This window comes from Silene latifolia, chromosome X (genome assembly GCF_048544455.1).
Source record: "Silene latifolia isolate original U9 population chromosome X, ASM4854445v1, whole genome shotgun sequence".
NCBI classification, from domain to species: Eukaryota; Viridiplantae; Streptophyta; class Magnoliopsida; order Caryophyllales; family Caryophyllaceae; genus Silene; species Silene latifolia.
The window spans coordinates 92,206,870-92,227,389 of record NC_133537.1 but is presented as its reverse complement, the minus strand read 5'-3'; the positions used below and the strand labels follow the sequence as shown (position 1 = coordinate 92,227,389).

The 20,520-nt window shown below is 37.6% G+C and overlaps 1 protein-coding gene and 2 non-coding genes across 3 annotated transcripts; 1 reads left to right on the top strand and 2 right to left on the bottom strand.

Moving 5' to 3' along the window:
• The first annotated feature begins 8,741 nt into the window (after positions 1-8,741).
• LOC141617856 (uncharacterized) lies at positions 8,742-9,392 on the top strand. Its single transcript, XM_074434992.1, has one exon. The coding sequence runs from the start codon at positions 8,742-8,744 to the stop codon at positions 9,390-9,392; it is 651 nt and encodes a 216-aa protein (XP_074291093.1).
• A 3,669-nt stretch (positions 9,393-13,061) lies between these two features.
• LOC141624804 (small nucleolar RNA R71) lies at positions 13,062-13,167 on the bottom strand. The gene has a single exon (XR_012534608.1). It is a non-coding gene; the product is annotated as a small nucleolar RNA R71 (small nucleolar RNA).
• A 1,522-nt stretch (positions 13,168-14,689) lies between these two features.
• On the bottom strand, positions 14,690-14,795 carry LOC141624654 (small nucleolar RNA R71). Its single transcript, XR_012534460.1, has one exon. It is a non-coding gene; the product is annotated as a small nucleolar RNA R71 (small nucleolar RNA).
• Between the last annotated feature and the right edge of the window lie 5,725 nt (positions 14,796-20,520).

The window sequence follows — 20,520 nt, the reverse complement described above, 5'->3', positions numbered from 1 at the left end:
CTCATATAAAGAATACGTAAGGGATGATTCAATTATATAGTCAACTGATCAACATTAATCGGTAACGATTGGCTTGCTAGAGTTTGACGTTACTGTCGTGGGACGGTTGTGGTTAGTTGATCCCTTAAGGTCACACCTAAAGGATGATGCCCTTATCTGTAAAGTTAGTTAATTGTATGTCGATACAAGTTGATTAATTCCTTAAATATGAACAATTTATATCTATAAGAGGAAATATGTATCTTATAATAATGTGATTAAATAAGATCCTATTTAGTGAATTAATATGTTAATTTACTAAATTATGTTGAGGTTTTATAAATGTTTAGAGGTTGAGGTAATTAGTTATTTACATTTACAAGAGGTTGTAAATTTAACTAACTACCTATTATGGGACCCATTATATGTTGATATAATGATAAAATATTACTCAATACGTTGTGTGAATATATGATTATTAATTTGTCACATAATTGTTGTATGATCAAATGAATATTTAATTATGTAAGATAATTAAACATGAGGCTTATAAGCATTTGTGGAACAAATATTATAAGACAAAAATGGACCATAATAAAGAGCATGGCACCGGTTTTGGAGGAGGAGGGACACTTGTCCTAAGTCTTCTATTTTGTCTTAAAAACTTATGACACCAACTACACTTGTCATGTTAACTCTACCATATATGAGACTATCAATTAAGCATTTTGCATGAGATTTTTTGAGAAGAATAATTGCTCTAAAAGAGCATGAGTGGCCGGACCACACATGGGAGAGAGGAAAATTTTTGTTCTCATATTTTTCCACTCATTCTCTCACAAGATGATTTGCATGCAAACTCTCACACATATTCATTTCTTCTCCACCAAAAACATGAGAAATTTGATTCCAATTGTTCAATATGATTACTAATATTATTAGTGTAATATATGAGTATTAGTAATCAATTTTAAGGTAAACTACTAAACAAATATCTAGCACATATTATTTAGTAGAGATAAGGGATAAGCTTGGGTGCAATCAAGAGGAGTGACTTCTATACTTGAAGTCTTTAGAGGATCATCCTATTACTCACCATAGCTCAAGAACAAGTGAAGGTAGGAGACCTTACTTGTGCCCATAAACCGAAATTTACAATGTAAAGGACATTGTTTTCTTATAAATCTCTTATTTTGTTATGCATGCACTAGATCTTAAGAACAAATAATTAAAATGTTAATTAGTTCACTATTAGAGGAGTCTAATAAGAGGTAAATAATCCTAACACTTAGATCCAATGATTCAAGATTCACAAAAATTCAAGAAGCTTTAAGAAAAAAGTTTCAGATCTTCGTACTGTTTTTGTTTTGCTCTAATCAAACAAATGATAATAGATCTAAAAAAATTTCTATTAAAATTCTTGATTTAGACCATCATTCTTTAGATATTATGACTCAAGAAAAGCTCTCCTATGCCAAATTGGATAGCAAAAAGAGTCAAATCTTAGAGAGGTAGAAATCAAGAAATTTGACTCAAGAAATTTCTAAAGAAAAAAGAGGAAGATATTAGAAAAAAGAAAAAAGAGTAGTATTGTACTCTAAGTGTTGAGCACGGTTCTTTGAACCTTTGACGATATTGATATTGAGATTGAGATTGGTTACTAGTATTGAGTTGTGGGGCCTTAGTGCCGAGTTATGTTTATGGTCAAGTGTGACCATGGTTACTGAGTTATATCATTTGAGTTTGATATCGACATTGAGATGGAAATATTGTTTTGCGGTTTATCCCGCCAGTTCACTCACCCCTTGTCATGGTCTTAGGGTCAACGATGAGAATACGATACTTGGTTAGTTTGAAGTATTATATTATGAGATAGAGTAATGAGTGAGATGGAGTAATGAGATTAGACTTGGTTAACTATTGGAATAAGAGAGTGTGTTATATTATGGAATTATAACGGAGTTAGTTTGAGGTACTGATTAGTTAACGGGGGAGTATTTTTATTATATTCTGTGTTTATTTTTCTTTTTAGGTGTGTATGGTTCTACGCCAGGACCAAAACTATTCTGCTTATATTGAGGTATTATTTGTTACTCAGCTTTATGGCTTACGTGTTTTCTCCCTTCGGGGCTACTCGTCATGGGGGTAGTTCCTTTCTGTCTTCTGGTTTTATTTTCAGGTTACTTCCACTGCAGTTCAAAATGGATTTTATTTCAAGTGAAGATTTTATTTAAAGGCTTTGTAAAAGTTTGTCTTATTTTATATTTCATTTTGTATATAGAGAGTTCATTTTGTAATAAGAGACTTTGTATATTAATTATAATATCCCGTATTTTGCCGAGTTTTATATGTAAAAGTTAGTTTTAAATTTAGTCAAAAATATGGGGTGTTATATGGGGGTTGTGCGGTTCTGAGTCTAAATCGAACAAAGTAAAATAATAACAGATTGGAGTAAATCAAATTATAGAAAGGTCTCGGATCTTACAATTTCAACAAATGATATAGGTTTGATTATTGACTTCTTTAGAATATAGTTACTCTTAAATACTTGGTTGTGAACAACATAGTTTTCTACTTCTCCTTACTTTTAGTTATTCACAGCGAAAAGCTCACATAAAAAACCCTTATTGTGATGAAAATTTAGTCCAAGCGTATATAAATCCAATCATGCCATAAATTAAAACTAGAGAAGCCAACAAAGCTGAACAAATGCATACACAAGCGGTTCTACACTTTAATTCATATGATTAATATTCTATTACAATTCAACAATGATGAAAAACATAAATTTGATGCACAATAGTTGTTGCTAATGTCTAGGCAAGTGAACAAAAGATTCAAATTCCTAAACTAGCAATAGATTAGTGATAAGACAAACCAGGTGATTAAACTCGTAAGAACTATCAATAATCATAATATTGAATTGAGAATAGAAATTAATGATCAAGAGATAAAAATATTGAGTAAAGCATTTTACAAAATACTAATTCATTTGCTTCAATTGTTTGACCCAAGATGAGGAACTTAGTCTTCCATACAAAAGTAGTCACTAAAATAAACTATAAATTGGAAATTAATTTGTGTTTCTAATGATTTAAAAGTAGAAGAAGTATATTGAAGATGATCCACAACATCTCCTTATATAGGTATTTAATGAGTATCTCCATAAAGCTTCATAAAGTATGAGCATAATTGCCGAAATAAAAGAGAAGTATAAAAGTGGTCGGAATCCAATACTGAGCCCCAGGGCCGTCTCGGGATTTTGGGGCCCCCCGTGCAAACATTAAATATGGGGCTGTATAAAACATTTTAAGAAACCAATTTTTAAAATAGAAGGGAATAAAAAAAAGACATAAATGTAACTGCCAAGTCTTAAACCTAAGATCTAGTGTTTGAAACTTAATTGTTATCCAACAAGACACTATCTTTCATTGAACATTTAGAGTACTACATTTATTTATTCATACAATTACTATGATTTCTAGCCCAAAAATTTGGGGATCCTGTGCAACCGTGCGGCCCACACAGGCCCAAAGACGGCCCGGCTAAGCCCTTCCAAACGGTTAGAAGATCAGGAGATTTTGCCGCTCCAAGCGGCTTTTTCTTGTGTCGTTTTCTCTTCTTCACTTGTTTCCGTGCTTTGACTTTGATGTTTTGGACCTTGACTTGTCTTTAATCCACAAGCATTTGATTCTTATTCGCCCATTAGTTGGCATGTGTTTGGTCCAAGACATAAGTCTAAAAATGTCCAAGTCACTTTTCAAACTCATAACGCGATCCTCGATCACGACACCTACACATTAAAGCGAAATTGCGTTGAAACACATCCAAACAACGCAGGTACTACCAAAATGCATCATTGAGCTAAAATAATAATTATTAACAATAATCGGGGCTAAAGTAACTAAGAATTGGGTTGGTAAAGACGGTATAAAATAATTGTATCACACCTCAACATAATGTTGTTTCTTGATATTAATCAATTCGAACTTCAAATCTTTCAATTGATGTGTGAGAAAATTAGTTTTCTCCTTTAGTTCTATAGTTACAGCTTCATGAGCTATAACCTCGGATTTTAGAAGGTTGTTTTTCTCTTTTAGATCTGAAGTTATAACATCATTAACTATAACCATAGATTCCAGAAAATCATTTTTCTCTTTTAGATCTGAAGTTATAACATCATTAGCTATAACCATAGATTTTGAAATAACTTTTTGAGATTGAACTGATTCTAAGGTTATAGCTGAATCAGTTGTAACCTTAAAATTCAACTTCTTAACCTTCGATTTTAAAACTTGATTTTTTTTGCAATATCAAGAATTTGTTCTTTCAAATCAGTTAATTCAAGATTTTGTTCATGACATGATCAAGAGTATTCTCAAAATATTCTGTAGATACCCGTATCTGTCGATATTGCCATCTATAGAAATCCCGACCAACACCCGATGATGATAAGACGACATGTACACAACTACTCGACTTAGTCATTATTCCGTGCTTATTTTCGATGTAGAATGGGCGTTATCGACGAGGAATTTAATTAATTTAAATGAAATTTAAATTAGTTTTCACATTTCAAATGAATTCATTTTATTTTACCTTAATTTGAATTTATTTACCCATATTTATTTTTATTGAAAATAAAATAAATATTATTTTTCGTCATTTAGTTTATTCTGAATTGAAAAATCATTTTAAATTCCATTTTAAATCTCGATTAGAAAAACTCGAGTTTTGTTACGATCTCTAGCTCGAAGCAGCTTGATTTGGAGCTCGATTTTGGGCTCATTTTGATCCGATTTTCAGAAAGATTTCTAACCCATTTTCATCTATAGTGAGTCTAGTATTCAAATATCCTTGCTCGAAACCCAACCGACCATTTTTAGCCCACCTTATACCTCCCATCGACACAACTACCCAAATCAAGCCCGAGCACGACCTTTGCTCACTTACGGTCAGATCGACCTACCCTAGGCCTCGAAGCTCGAGCTCGAACCAACACCTATCCAAAATAGACACTCAAGCCTACCCATTAAGCCATATCCAGTTAAAAATATCAGTCAAATATTGCTCCTAATTCGTTGCCAAAACCGTGAATTACAACCTCTTAAGATGACCTCTTAAGATGTTGTTATTCTTCCTTCCATAAATTCAATCCAAATCTTCCAATTCTAGTAGGAATTCTATCTATAATATTAATAAGACTAATTAATATTATTTTAGGAGCTTCCAACTCCGAAAATAACCATAAAAAGCCTCCAAAATTTTGGACAACACAAACTGCCAAAAAAGAGTTTATTTCGCTTTTCTAATTTCGATCCAATCTTTCTTTAAGGTAAAATATTTGTCGGTATCTTTTCCATACCTGATAAATTTGTCTTTTAGAAAGTTATAACTCATTAAAATAAGCTCGTAAATCTCGTTCACGTTGCTTATTCCAAACGTGTGAGAGTAAGACTTCCTTACTTTCCATAATTCAATCAATATCTTTTCTTTTGTTAAGAGAATGTATCTGAATCTGGAAGGAGTTAAAAAATTTGAAAATACTCTTTATTTTTTTGTGTGAACCATCCAACCCACCGAAAACCTTCCCCAATCAAGCCTTTCACTATAAATACCCTTCATTTATCCTTCATTCAAGGGGATTGAAAGCTAATACAATTAAAAGTTTAAAACCCTCATCAAATCACGAGACACCGAGACACAAACCCTCAAATTTCATGCCTCAAAACCTAAAAAAACCGGACCTAAATCCCAGATCTGAAAATTAGACTCTCTTAGGTTTCTAAAACATCTTTCGGATCTAAAATCTGATTAGGAACGAATTCACAAAGCTAAAAACAAAATCAACCTTTATTTTCAAAGAAGATTTCGGTTTTGCAAACAAACTCGTCGAAGGCGGCCCCTCAAGACAATATCTACAATCGATTATGACACGAAGACTTTGTCAAAGATACATGTAGGTTGAGGATGCAATAATCCCTTTCTCTTTTTCCTCCTTTATTTCGTTTTCTTCAATTATGATCATATATTGTTTATATCGTTAACTAACTCGTTTCCATGTGGAGTTCGATATTATTGTGATATAATTTATGTATGAAGGAGGATGGGATATCATATGTCGTTGTTAATGCCAATGGATGGCTTATATTACATATGAATTTGTTTTCTGTTAGGAATTAGAATGATTTCTGACAATCTTGTTGCACATATCGCATGTTTAATTCAATTAAGCATAGGACTTGTTTAATTATGTTCTTTTGTTAGATCTATCTTAGAATTCATTGAGATCTGATATTTTTGGCATGTTAACATATAAAAGATGAAATCTTTTTTATTAATTCACATGTTTTGCTTTAACTAATTGGATATGATTAATTAGAATTGCATGAAATCGCATGAATAGCATTGTTTGTGTTGATTTGTTTTTCTCATATGTTTGAATCCTTCATAGGTCACGTTTTATTCTAAGACTAAGAATTAGTCTTATTTTCACATGATTACTCACATGTCTAATTTAGTTATGAAATAATTAAAGTGAAGATTGCATGTTTGTTTTAACCAGATTAATTATGAAATAACTTAATCTAATTTGATTGTTTATCACATGTCACATGAATGAAACCCGACTTGACTTAGAATAGGTCTTGTACGATCCCAAATTGACCGTAAAGGTCTCGGCCAACCTCGTTATGCATGCCCTCCTTGGTTTGCTCTTTTGCATTCGTTTGTTGTTTGATTTGCGATTGTTATTGTAATTGTTATGCAACTAATGTTCGCTAATCTATCTTATGCTAAAGATAAGTAAACCTTCTTCTCTATCTCCTTTTTGTTTGTTTACTAGAATAGTTAATGAACTTCACATGCTAAATAACTCGACGAAGTTTAATTGCATTAAATCGGCAGAGAATTGATGTCACATACTAGGGTTTTAAAACAACGATTGCACATATGAGCTCGTAGCCAATATAGCCATTGTTTTCTATTAGTAGAGACCGTTATTCCAACGGGCGGGGTTGGGTGTTAATTAAAGAATTTAATCAAACTTCCTAACACGTAAATTCAAACGAACCTAAATCTCTACTTGGTTTCTAAATCCCATTTAAAAATTTAGTGGTGACTCTAAATCACATATTTTCGCGTGGATGTAAATTTCCCTTGTCCACAATTTGGCGACTCCGCTGGGGACTTAAAGCTTGAAAATAGAAAATAATGGCTATTAGTTTTACCTAGTTTATATTTTATTTTTGTTTATCATGCATAAACCCTAATTGAGACTTTAGGAGGACCATCAAGCCCGTGTATCGATTGCATTGTTACTTGATGACGTCCACTATTCCGGTTTAAAGACCAAGGTGGTTTCGTGGAGGTTAGCAAGTGGATTCCCGACCATTTTGTACAATACTTATGGCGGGTCTACTCTTCCCTAATGAAGCGGAATCATTGACATAGACCCACTTTAGAAGACCGACCGAGACTTAGAAGAGTTTAGGCCATGCATAGCATCCATAATATGTGAATGACTACGTGATTGCTTGATCCCGAGTCATGTTTTTCAAACCTATTTTCGAAAATCGATTGTCTAGAATAGGCTTCGTTTTCGAAAATTCAAATTAATTTCAATCGTGCAAAAATTTTGGTCTGCCTTGTTTGCCCAAATTTCAAAAAATTACATACCCTATTTCAATCCCGAGTCTTTAAACTCATCAGCTTTTGAAATAAAAAAGATCCATTTTCCAAGGCGAAATAATGCCCAAATAGAGTTAAGATTTCATCCATATTTTAACTCTATTTACCAATCCCGAACTTTCGAAAGAATCACTTCCTAAGCGAAGTAATAGAGTTAAGATTCTTACCCATATTTTAACTCTATTTTCGATCCGGAGTTTTGAAAATAGCATTTTCAATATTTCGATTTTCAAAAACGATCTAAAAAGGACATTTTTAGGCCGTTATAATGCCCAATTTGATACAACTTTTTTTTTTTCAAATTAATCCGACCCATGTAAATTCCCGATTCTTAATCAAGCATGAGATTGAGTCGAGTCTAAGGTAGTATCTTAACTATACAAGGTCATCTCCCCCATATCCTAAAGAATCTAGGATATGACACATTTGGATCACACAAGTTCAAATCTTGGGTCCAAATCACATGAGTCCAAGTCAAACCACAAGGAACGCTTCAACTAGCCCACATAGACGTCCCTCCATCGAACCCATGGGCCGTACACGGTCCAATCACGGGTTTGGTGATACCTAGCCCAGTCTAAAATTGAGTCGCTATGCCGTCGAATCTCGTTAAAATCCCAAGTTTGGGTCAAACCGATGTCTAAAGTCAACCATAAGTCTAACCCATGTCAAAATGAACCTAGGGGTCGAACCTATAGTCTTGTTCAAGTCCGAGTCTTCTCATATGGGTCATGTTTTTGGGTCAAGTCCAAGGTGTGCAGGTTTTATCCAAAATATTGATTGGTGCGGGTTTTCTTGTAGAAAGGCCGCCGAATACCTGACTTAAAGTAATGGAAGACGCAATCAACAAGCTTAGTGCGACAATGGAACTTATGATGACTCGGATGGAGAATATCGAGTCCAAGCTCACCGACTCATCCGTCCCATCTCAATCCAATTTGGAGAAATGGTTTCAGTTTATCGAATATAGATTGAAATTAGACCAAGGGAAAAGTATCCATTTCTAAAATGCAAGGACCTATACTCTAGTTCTAGACAAGCTATCCACAAACTTTGCACTTACTGATATTCCAATGTTTGAGGGCACTGAGGATCCGGTCCATCATGTTAAGTCATACAAGGATTACCTAGCTTTGAAGGGAGTACCTGCTGAAATGCTCTCTAAAATATTTGCTCAATCCTTGGGTACTCACCTAAAAGCATGGTTCTACAACTTAGACCTAAAGAATTTTCCCACTTTTGAAGACGTCACAGTTGAATTCTGCAGACACTATGCTGATAATATGGAAATCCAAACCCTTATGGGAACATTAGAGGTGATGACCCAAAAAGAAAAGGAAGGTTTCACCGAGTTCTATTCAAGGTGGCGTGGTGAAAGCGTGAAGCTAGCTAAGAAGCCCGGTGAGGTTGAAATGGTGGATATGTTCATAAATAATTTACCACCCGTCTACCGAAATGCTCTCAAGTACCATAACTTCAATTATTTTAAAGAATTGGCCCGAAGTGGAAGGAAAGTCAAAGACGATCTTAGAGCCACTGAAGTCGAAAAACCTAAGGGATACCCGGGATCATCTTCTAAGAGTAAGGCTCTCACAACTACTAACTTTGTGGAAGCCATTAATGCACTCGAAAATGGGTCCAAAAGGCCACAACGCCAAAGCCCAAGAGTATTTACTGATATTGGGTGTACCTATGCTTATGCTCTTCAAAGACTAATGGCCTAAGGAAAGCTAAAGCCCATTGGTCCAATCCCCGATATACCGGTTGAACAACGAAAGAAATTGTAAAAACCCGATGCTTATTGTGCCTACCATCAAGGAAAGGGTCATGACATCGAGAATTGCTTTAAGCTAAAGCATGAAATCCAAGATATGATTGAGAACGGAACGCTCCCAATCCCGACTACAAAGCCCAACAACGTCACTAACCCATTTGGTGACCATGTCAATTTCATCACTGTCGAAGACAATGTTGATCATTTCCGTCCCACTCGCTCGTGTTATCTAAAGGGGTGTACATCGGGAATATATTTGTGGATTTCTCTAAGTACCTACCAAGCCCAAAGAATGAAATTCATATTGGAAATTTTGCTATAGATTGAACTCCTTATCTCTCCGAAAATACTAACGAAGTTAACGGTATTTGAGCCGATGATGAGGATGATATATACCTTACTAAGGGTGCTACTGTTCCTCACACACAAGCAGAAATCCAACGACTAAGGAAATAAGCCCATGAGTCTAATCATTTGACTCGATTTGGGCGCCCATTTCGCGTCGAGAAGGCAAGCCATGCCTCTAGTTCTAAGGACATCCCTGAAAAAGTATTTTCCAAAGACCCTGCAACAGTCGAGGTTCTTGGTGAAGGGACGACCTCCGAGGCTTCCCTAATCAAGCAACTCCAAAATACTAAGACCGATGTATCCATTTGGTAACTCATGTTGAGTTCATTTGAACACCGACAAGCTTTACTTCAAGCTCTTATGAATATGATCGTGTCAAAAATGTCACTCCCGACAACATGGTTACTTCCATTGTCCAACCAAGGCTCACCAATGCCGTGACATTTTCAGATGGGGATCTTCCCCCGTTTGGGCCTCAACACAACTTTGCCCTTTATATTGCTATTATATGTCGGAACAAACACATTCCGATGACTTTAGGGGATGACGGGTCCGTTGTAAATGTCCTTCCTTTAAAGACCGCTCACATTTTTGGCCTTGAAAAGAATGATTTCATACCAACCAATCAAACGGTTTGGGGTTTCGATGGTACAGTACGTCGAGTGTCCGGACTAGTCAACATAATGATTCGGGTTGGATTTACGGAACGAGAAATAACATGTCAAGTGATAGATGTCACTTCATCCTTCAATTTTCTATTAGGTAGGCCTTGGATCTATGCGGCAGGGGCCGTATCTTTAACATTACATCGAAAAATCAAAATCCCGTTCAAGGGTGAGGTCATTACCATCAATGATACACCAATTGTAGTGGCCGGAGGGGATATATCTTCCGCAGTGAGGGACGATCCCCCCCCCCCCCAACGATCCGTGTGGGTTCGAAGTAGCCAAAACCATCAAGCTCAATCCCGAGTTGGAGAATATGGACCTATACACAAATAGTCGCGTTTGCGAGGTCGTTTTCAAAACCGGAAAATACTTTGGTTTATCATTATACCCTCGAAGAGAAGATACATTCGAAGTCAAACTACCCATGGACAAAGGGATGACATTTGGGCTTGGATATAAACCCACCGGGAAAGATTATCTCAAGAAGAGTAAGAAACCGATCGAAGACCGGGAAATCGAAATGGAATCGTATCTTCTTACTTTAAATGGATACTTTACGAGGGCCGGCGAAGCCGATCCTTGTTTGGATTTTCCCGAACCCATTTATGATTGGAAGCGTAGGAGACTACTTCCCGGGATTGAAATATTCCAAGATTGTTACTACATCCCTGAGGACATCCTAACCGTAATGCCTGTTAAGACAAAACCGGCCCCAATCACTCATAATAGGGCTTTGGGCCTTCTCTTCGGAGAAGAAATGAAAATTGAGATACCGAACGAAGGTTTGGTAAACATGATCCTTAGAAGTGAAAGGTTCGATCTATCTACCCTCATTTCCGAGGTAGATCCTTAGAGGACTAGCTGGGGATGGCGGAAAACCATTAAATGGACCGACAACAAAGGGCTTTTATTCAAATTAACTACTGGAGAGGGCAAGATTTTCAACCCAGATGATGAAACTGATTCCGAGTCTGAGTCCGAGTCGAGTCCTAAGTCTGAGTCTATGGTGTCAAGTGTTGAAAACACCCCCTCCCCAGTCTTTCCTTCCCATGCTGGTATTCCGGGGCCTGTCCCGAATACCCCTATTCCACAACTGAATTCTGATCAGTTGGCCCAAATGTTATCGCATTTCGCGAATTTTCAAATTAATAATAAAAAGAACCAGTTTGCTTATGACTTGTTTTATTTACATTGCAATTCAATTTTTGAAAATGATTTTTTTAGTAATGACATTGAGAATGAGGCCGAAGGCGAATTAATTGAAGATGATGATGAGGTAAAACCGCCTCCACAATTGGTTAAAGGGTTGGAAGAATACGACCAAAGAAGCTCGGTAATCGAAGATACCGAAACCATTAATATGGGAACCTTAGTTGAACCGAAGGAACTTAAGATAGGAACTACCTTAGATCCCGAAGAAAGGCAAGGGTTTATGATGTGACCAATATTTGAGCATATTTAGTCCTCGAATTAGCCTCGTTCCTATGCTTTTTAGTGCATAATTGGGTCATTTACTATCTTTAGTCTTTCGTTTTGCATATTCTTTGAGGTATGGTTTCCTTGGTAAGAGAGGACAGCAAACCTTGCATTTTCATGGCAAAATGGAGCTAAATTGATCGAATCTAATAACCAAGCATCAAAGTGAAGACAAGACTAGAAGGCCTATGTAAATAATGGAGTAGATGGGCAATGATGAGAAGATCCTTGCATCCCCAACAAAATCCTTGAGGATTGTTGGAAGAAGAAAAGAAGAAATGAAGAAGAAGCTTGCTGAGCTACTATCCGCTCGTCGCAGCCTCGGGATAATCGTCCTAGCCCTCAAGAATCCGAGCGTCCCACCGCCCAGTCCACTCGTCCTGGACCTCCACAATCCGCTCGTCCCGACCATCTGGCGCCGTTGCTGGGGACGGTGTTAAGTTGATTTGATTTTCTTTGATTGTTCTTAGTTGTGTCTTTCTTTGCCTTGGGGAAGTAAAACTCCTCAAGGTCTGTTCAAATTATTTTCAAGTTGTTTGATATTTTGCATTTCTAGAAGATTACAAGGTAACTTGTTACCCATTGATCACGAAATTGAAAGAACTTTGACAAACAATAGAAGACTTGCTAGAAATACTTTGAGAGGTATTGGTGAAATTGTGGATATTCAACCAAATAAGATTGAGTTCATCAACCCTTTTGCAAGAGAAGGAGAGGAGAACCCAACACAAAATCCACCACAAAATCAACCCACAATGCCTAAATTTTCATCACATTCCCTACCAACTGAGGAGAACCTACCCAATGGTACTCCCACACCACAACATTTGACCGGTAATTTCATTGCAAAATCCGCATTTATCCAATTAGTCGAAAGAAGCCAATTTGGGGGAATGCCTAGTGAAGACCCTCATTCTCATATGGAGACTATTTGTGACTATTGTGATGCGATTTCTCAAACCGGAGTAACTCAAGGCCAAATTCGGTGGGTCTTATTTCCTTTTTCTTTGATTGGTACTGCGAAACAATGGCTAAAGAGCCTTGATAAGGCTACTCTTGGTATTGACTCTTGGAAGAAATTGGCTCTTGCTTTCTACAAAAAGTTCTACCCTCCGGAAAAGACTAACATGCTAAGAGCCCAAATCACGGGGTTTAAACAAAGGGGCGAAGAATCTTTGTATGAAGCTTGGGAGCGATTCAAAGGAACTTGTCGCTCATGTCCTCATCATGCACTTAGCGAGTGGTTCCTGGTACAACAATTTTGGAATGGCCTTTATGAAGACTCCCGAAACATTCTCAACATGGGATCAAATGGTATGTTCACCAAAGTTGACGATAATCAAACATGGAACAAGATTGAGGAAATGGCGGTCCATAACTCACAATATATTAGACCTCGGAATGCTACTAGAGGAGGAAAGCATGAAGTGGACTCCATTACTCAATTGGGTGCTCAACTTAGTGCTCATATTGATACCATCAATTTGAAGTTTGAGAAGGCTATGATGAAACTTGAAGAAGCCTCCAAATTACCAAAGCAACATGTTAATGCCATGGTGGCATCTTCATCCATTCCCAGTGGAATATGTGGGAATTGTGGAACTTTGGGACATGACCAAAGTGAATGTAGGGGAACAAGTGAACAAGTGAATGCTTTTCAAGCATACAAGAGTGGTACCCCTTATTCCAACTATTACAATGAAAACACCAAATTCCATCCAAATCTCTCATACAAAAGCCAAAATGTTCAAAACCCTCAACCAACATACACCCCACCTCCAATGAGAAACCAAAATCAACGACCCTTTTACAACCAAAACCAAGGTTACCAAAATCAAACTCCATACACTCAATCAAATGACCAAGGTTTTGATGTTCAAAAAGCGGTCCTCCAAATGCAAAAGAACCAACAAGAGTTTTTTCACTCAAATGCAAAAGGATAGCCAAGCAAAAGACATCACCATTAACAACATACTAGCTCACACAAAGATGTTGGAGACCCAAATGTCTCAATTAGCATCTTCAAGTTCACAAAGACAAAAGGGGTGATTACCACCTCAAGGTAATCCCCCAAGACAAGAATCGGTGAGTGCCATCCATTTGAGGAGTGGTACAAGGTATGAGGGGCCGAAAGGCCCGTTGATGAAGATGTTGTGAATGCTAGTGACAAGGAAAGAGTTGTTGAAAACTCTAAAGAAGAAGAACCCACCATTCAAGAGGTTTCAAAGAAAAATGAATAAAAGGCCAAAGAAAAGGAGCCTATTGTGATTAGACTTCCATTCCCGAGTCGTCAAGCTAAGCCTATGTTTGATGACCAACTTGGGAAATTCATGGAGATTGTGAAGAATTTAGAAGTCTCGCCCATTTACGGAATTAATCAATCATGTTCCGGCCTATGCAAAGTATATGAAACATATCCTTACAAAGAAGAAATCAATCTGGAAGCTTCAGACTATTGCTTTCACTAAAGTGAGTAGTGGCATTCTATATGGAAGTTCACCTCCAAAGCTCAAGGATCCGAGAAGTTTCTCCATTCCATGCACTATTGGTGACACTACAATCAACAAAGCTTTATGTGACCTTGGGGCAAGTGTTAGTGTCATGCCATATTCGGTGGGTCTTATTTCCTTTTTCTTTGATTGGTACCGCGAAACAATGGCTAAAGAGCCTTGATAAGGCTACTCTTGGTATTGACTCTTGGAAGAAATTGGCTCTTGCTTTCTACAAAAAGTTCTACCCTCCGGAAAAGACTAACATGCTAAGAGCCCAAATCACGGGGTTTAAACAAAGGGGTGAAGAATCTTTGTATGAAGCTTGGGAGCGATTCAAAGGAACTTGTCGCTCATGTCCTCATCATGCACTTAGCGAGTGGTTCCTGGTACAACAATTTTGGAATGGTCTTTATGAAGACTCCCGAAACATTCTCAACATGGGATCAAATGGTATGTTCACCAAAGTTGACGATAATCAAACATGGAACAAGATTGAGGAAATGGCGGTCCATAACTCACAATATATTAGACCTCGGAATGCTACTAGAGGAGGAAAGCATGAAGTGGACTCCATTACTCAATTGGGTGCTCAACTTAGTGCTCATATTGATACCATCAATTTGAAGTTTGAGAAGGCTATGATGAAACTTGAAGAAGCCTCCAAATTACCAAAGCAACATGTTAATGCCATGGTGGCATCTTCATCCATTCCAAGTGGAATATGTGGGAATTGTGGAACTTTGGGACATGACCAAAGTGAATGTAGGGGAACAAGTGAACAAGTGAATGCTTTTCAAGCATACAAGAGTGGTACCCCTTATTCCAACTATTACAATGAAAACACCAAATTCCATCCAAATCTCTCATACAAAAGCCAAAATGTTCAAAACCCTCAACCAACATACACCCCACCTCCAATGAGAAACCAAAATCAACGACCCTTTTACAACCAAAACCAAGGTTACCAAAATCAAACTCCATACACTCAATCAAATGACCAAGGTTTTGATGTTCAAAAAGCGGTCCTCCAAATGCAAAAGAACCAACAAGAGTTTTTTCACTCAAATGCAAAAGGATAGCCAAGCAAAAGACATCACCATTAACAACATACTAGCTCACACAAAGATGTTGGAGACCCAAATGTCTCAATTAGCATCTTCAAGTTCACAAAGACAAAAGGGGCAATTACCACCTCAAGGTAATCCCCCAAGACAAGAATCGGTGAGTGCCATCCATTTGAGGAGTGGTACAAGGTATGAGGGGCCAAAAGGCCCGTTGATGAAGATGTTGTGAATGCTAGTGACAAGGAAAGAGTTGTTGAAAACTCTAAAGAAGAAGAACCCACCATTCAAGAGGTTTCAAAGAAAAATGAATAAAAGGCCAAAGAAAAGGAGCCTATTGTGATTAGACTTCCATTCCCGAGTCGTCAAGCTAAGCCTATGTTTGATGACCAACTTGGGAAATTCATGGAGATTGTGAAGAATTTAGAAGTCTCAGTTCCATTTACGGAATTAATCAATCATGTTCCGGCCTATGCAAAGTATATGAAACATATCCTTACAAAGAAGAAATCAATCTGGAAGCTTCAGACTATTGCTTTCACTAAAGTGAGTAGTGGCATTCTATATGGAAGTTCACCTCCAAAGCTCAAGGATCCGGGAAGTTTCTCCATTCCATGCACTATTGGTGACACTACAATCAACAAAACTTTATGTGACCTTGGGGCAAGTGTTAGTGTCATGCCATATTCGGTAAGCAAGATGCTAGGAATGGGAGAGCTCAAATGCACCAATATCACGCTTCAAATGGCGGATAGATCCAAAAAGACACCTTTAGGGGTGTGGGAAGATGTTCCCGTAAGAATTGGCAAATTCTTCATCCCGGTGGATTTCGTTATTGTTGACATGGAAGAAGACTCCAACATTCCTATTATTTTAGGAAGACCTTTCTTCCACACCGCGGGAGCGGTGATCGATGTAAAACATGGAGAGCTCACCCTTGAAGTGGGATATGAAACCATTACTTTCAATCTTGAAAAGACTATGAGAGCTCCACGATTACATGAGCCATGTTTTATGGTTGATCACTATAGCCGGAAAGATGATAGGAAGAAGTTGGCATTTCAATGGAAGAAGAAAGTGGATGATGCTCCATCAAAAGAGCAAGGAAATTGCAACAATGAGAGCTTGAAAAGCTCACCCATGACAAGTGAAGAAGAAGGCCTCATTGGCCAAGAAAAGAAAGAAGGAGAGTTGTCTTCATCAACTCAAGACATTTTTAGTGATCAAGTAGACGCAGTATGCGGTCTTTGCGATGATGAGTTTGAAGGGATATTCAATCCCTATATCGGTAATGCTATAGCCCAAGACCATCATTCAGAACAAAAAGTATAAAGGTCTATTGAAGATCTTTATCATGACAATGAACAAGCTTTCGACTACTTCTTCAAGGTGTTGAGTAACATCAACAACACCTTGAACATGCCCCCTTGACATCTCATTATTGGATGAGAGTTTGGTGGAGTCCTCCCTAGACCACAATTTGTAAATATTCTAACTCTCTAACCTGCATTTTAATTATCGTATTGCATTTTTGTCATTTTTGGATTTGCATTTCTATGCCTTGATCAAGATTTCATCATTTTGAGAGAAGTGAGGGAGGGACTTATGAGTTTGTTAATGTGTAGTGTTTTGCCTTAGTGTGGGGATAGCAATTTCCTAGGCTATCTATGCCTTTGTAGTGCCCCCAGAATGAAGAACACAAGAATTGAAGAATGAAATGACACGAGTTATGAAGCACCCACAGATAGACCTGAATCCGTGTGGAAGAGGCAGAATCCGAGCGTCCCGAGGCAAATCCGCTTGTCTTGAAATGAACCCGAGCATCCAGTGCATAAGACGCTTGTCTTGTGAAGCTGCAGAATTAATTTTTGGGTCTGACTGAGAATCCAAGCGTCCCAGCAAGGAATCCGCTCGTCTCAGCCAGGACGGTCGTTCCAGAGGGAAGACGCTCGTCTTTGCACTGTCAATTTTTGCGATTTCTCCCTGGAAAGGAATCCGAGCATCTCCAGCATAGGACGCTCGTCCTAGCTCAAGAATCCGCTCGTCTTACCTTTGAGACGCTCGTCCCCAGGCGCTTTTCCTGAACCCAGAAATTGTAGAATCCGAGCGTCCCTACCCTGAAGCCGCTCGTCTCCCTCTGCTTTTCAAAAATTCAACGGGTCTTTTAAACCCTCCTTCCCAACTCATTTTCATTATTTCAAACACAAACACTACCCAAAGCCCCAAAACCCTCATCCTCTCCATCAACAAAAATTAAATTTCTCAACCAAAATCAACCAAATCAAATCCAAACTTCCTCAAAACAAAAATTAATCACTCCTTTAGCAACAACAAGTGATTAAAACACCAAAATCTTCAAGTTTTGAGTCGATTTTTGGGATACAAGGCAACATTCATCTATCCTAAACCGATTTGGGCATTACTAGAAATTGAAGATTTCAAGCTTTCATTGGTGTTACTAAGTAAAGGAGTATGGGCAAGAACTAAAGGAGGAAGCAAGGCACCCCAAAAGAAGAACCTTTCTAAGAGACAACAAGCTCTTCAAGACAAACAAGCATCAAAGGCATTGGTAGTTCATAATACAAGGTTGGAGATTCAAGAACAAAATCCTCCTATGGAAGCTACTACTTCTACTACTCCGGTCATTGAACAATTAGCCGATTATCCAAAGGTAATTTTCACTTCCGACTCCCATAGGAAGAAATTTATTCTCTTTGCTAAGAAAACCATCATGCCTACCAAGTTCATTTGTCAAGATGCATTGTCAAAATTGGGTGTTCTTGAGCAAACAAAGACCTTTTTCGAGTCTATGGGATTGAGTAAATTGTTTAAAATACAAGAATTGACCTACTCCTCCCTCACCTTAGAGTTTTTGAGCTCTTTGAAAGTCACCAAGGTGGAGACCCTAACCAATATTGAGTTTCATCTCGAGAATGTTGATAGAAAATTGTCTTATGGCGAAATTGGTAAGATATTTGGCCTTAGTGATAGCCCTAAATACACAAACAAGCCTACCAAGTATGACCCCACTCCTCTATGGAAGGCCATTTCCGGAAAAGAATTTACATCTTATCATGATTTTCGTGCTCTCTTAGTCCATCATCCGGGCATAAGAGTATGGCATAAGGTTGTTGGGAATACCTTGATAGCTAGGAAAGGTACAAATCATCTTACCGAACTTGATTTTGTTCTTCTTGAGTCGGCTTAGAACATTGGGAGAGAATTCACAAAGCCATACAATGCTTTTTGACTTTTAATTGATAGATGGCTTAATGTTGATTGTGCCAAAGAAGGCACGGCCTTTATTGTCAATGGAGGATTAGTGACTTATTTGGCTACGCACTTTAACCGTGATTTCAACAAGAATGACACTTATACACCGGTAAAGGGAGGCCCTACCATTGATCTAGCCACCATGATTCTAAAGTTCAAATGGGTCAAGAATGATACTCTTGATAACAAATTTGGGTGGTTGACAAATGAAGCTAAATCCTTCACATTGCCTAGCAAGATTTGCCGCTTGAATGTTCATAGACCGAATTACCTTCTCCCACTCTCCGAAGAAGCCGAATACATCATTCAACACCAAGGGGAAGAAGTTGTTGAGCCCTCCTCCTCCATTGTCACCCCACCTTATCCATTTGTCTACCACGAGTTCAACCCCGAAAATGCCAAGGCGGGAAACGATTACTTGACTCTATTGATGAAGGAAATGCATAAACAAGCTTATAATGATAGAGTTGATGCTTACAAAGCACAATATCCGCCCTCCTACATCTTGCTAGGCAAGGACTTCTCGATCCATCTTGTCCTTTGCCTAGTTGGGCGGATAAGGAGGTATTCTTACCTAGCACTTCTATGGGTGGTAGACCTGGTGAAGAGGAGATGGTTGTTGATGAGAGTGATGAGCAAGAAGGTGAAGATAAAGAAGTTCAAGAAGAAGTGGAAAGTGAGGATGAACAAGAAAGTGCAAGTCAGAGTGGAAATAACTCCACATCCATGGAGGTTGATAATGCCCCAAGTGAGGAAGATGATGATGATGGTGATGACACAATGGGCGAGGATTAGAAAACACTTGGAGAATCCTACATGCTTACACCTCCTTTATGGTTTGTTTACTTCTCTTGTTTTTATTTTATCTTGATCATTTTGTGGTGTCCTAGCAACATTAGATGACTAACACCTTGGTTCCATTATTAAGGTGTTCATTTTTATTGCTCCCAACTTTCAAAATACAAAATGACAAATTGTAGTTTCATGCATTGCATTTTTATGCATGAACTCCCTTAATTTTTGACATTAGAAATAGTGTCTATATTTGTTTGGGGAAGTTTATGCATATGCATTGGGAGCTAATCTAAGTTATGCTCTCCACCAAAACCAAAAACCATGCATCATATAGCATAGCTTAGTTTGCATTCACTCTTGTTTATATATCATATAATTTGCATTTAGCTTAGAAATCACGCATTTTCATATAAATTGCATAATTTCTTATCATATTGGTCATTGAGGACAATGCCCCTACTAGTGTGGGGATAGGAAATTATAACTTGACTTTTTAAAACAAAAACCAAAAAAAATTAAAAAATTTCGAAAATACAAAAAAATTTGAAAATTTGAAAAATACAAAAACAAGTTCATTTCCTTTGTAGTGTAGTCTTGTATATATAGTTTTGTATATAATGTGTTTGTCCATCCTTTTTCACATTGATCGACTACGCCACATCCGAGACATGAGGATATTGAAGACCGCATGGTATGGTCTTTCCTATCTCCCTTTTCCTATTTATGTTAATGACTATGTGGCTCTATTTTGATTGATGCGGTAAAAACAATGTGAAATAAGGATTGCATTTAGATTATTTAGCATACTAGTTGGTAGAAGCATATGCATTAGAGATGTATATATGTTAGTTGCATCATGGCTTATAGTTGCATGTTAGGAAAAATTTTGTGAAACCGTCTATTTGGGAAGCTTGATAAGTGTATATAAGACCCTTGTAGATACTTTTTCTTCTTAAGACTTTGCT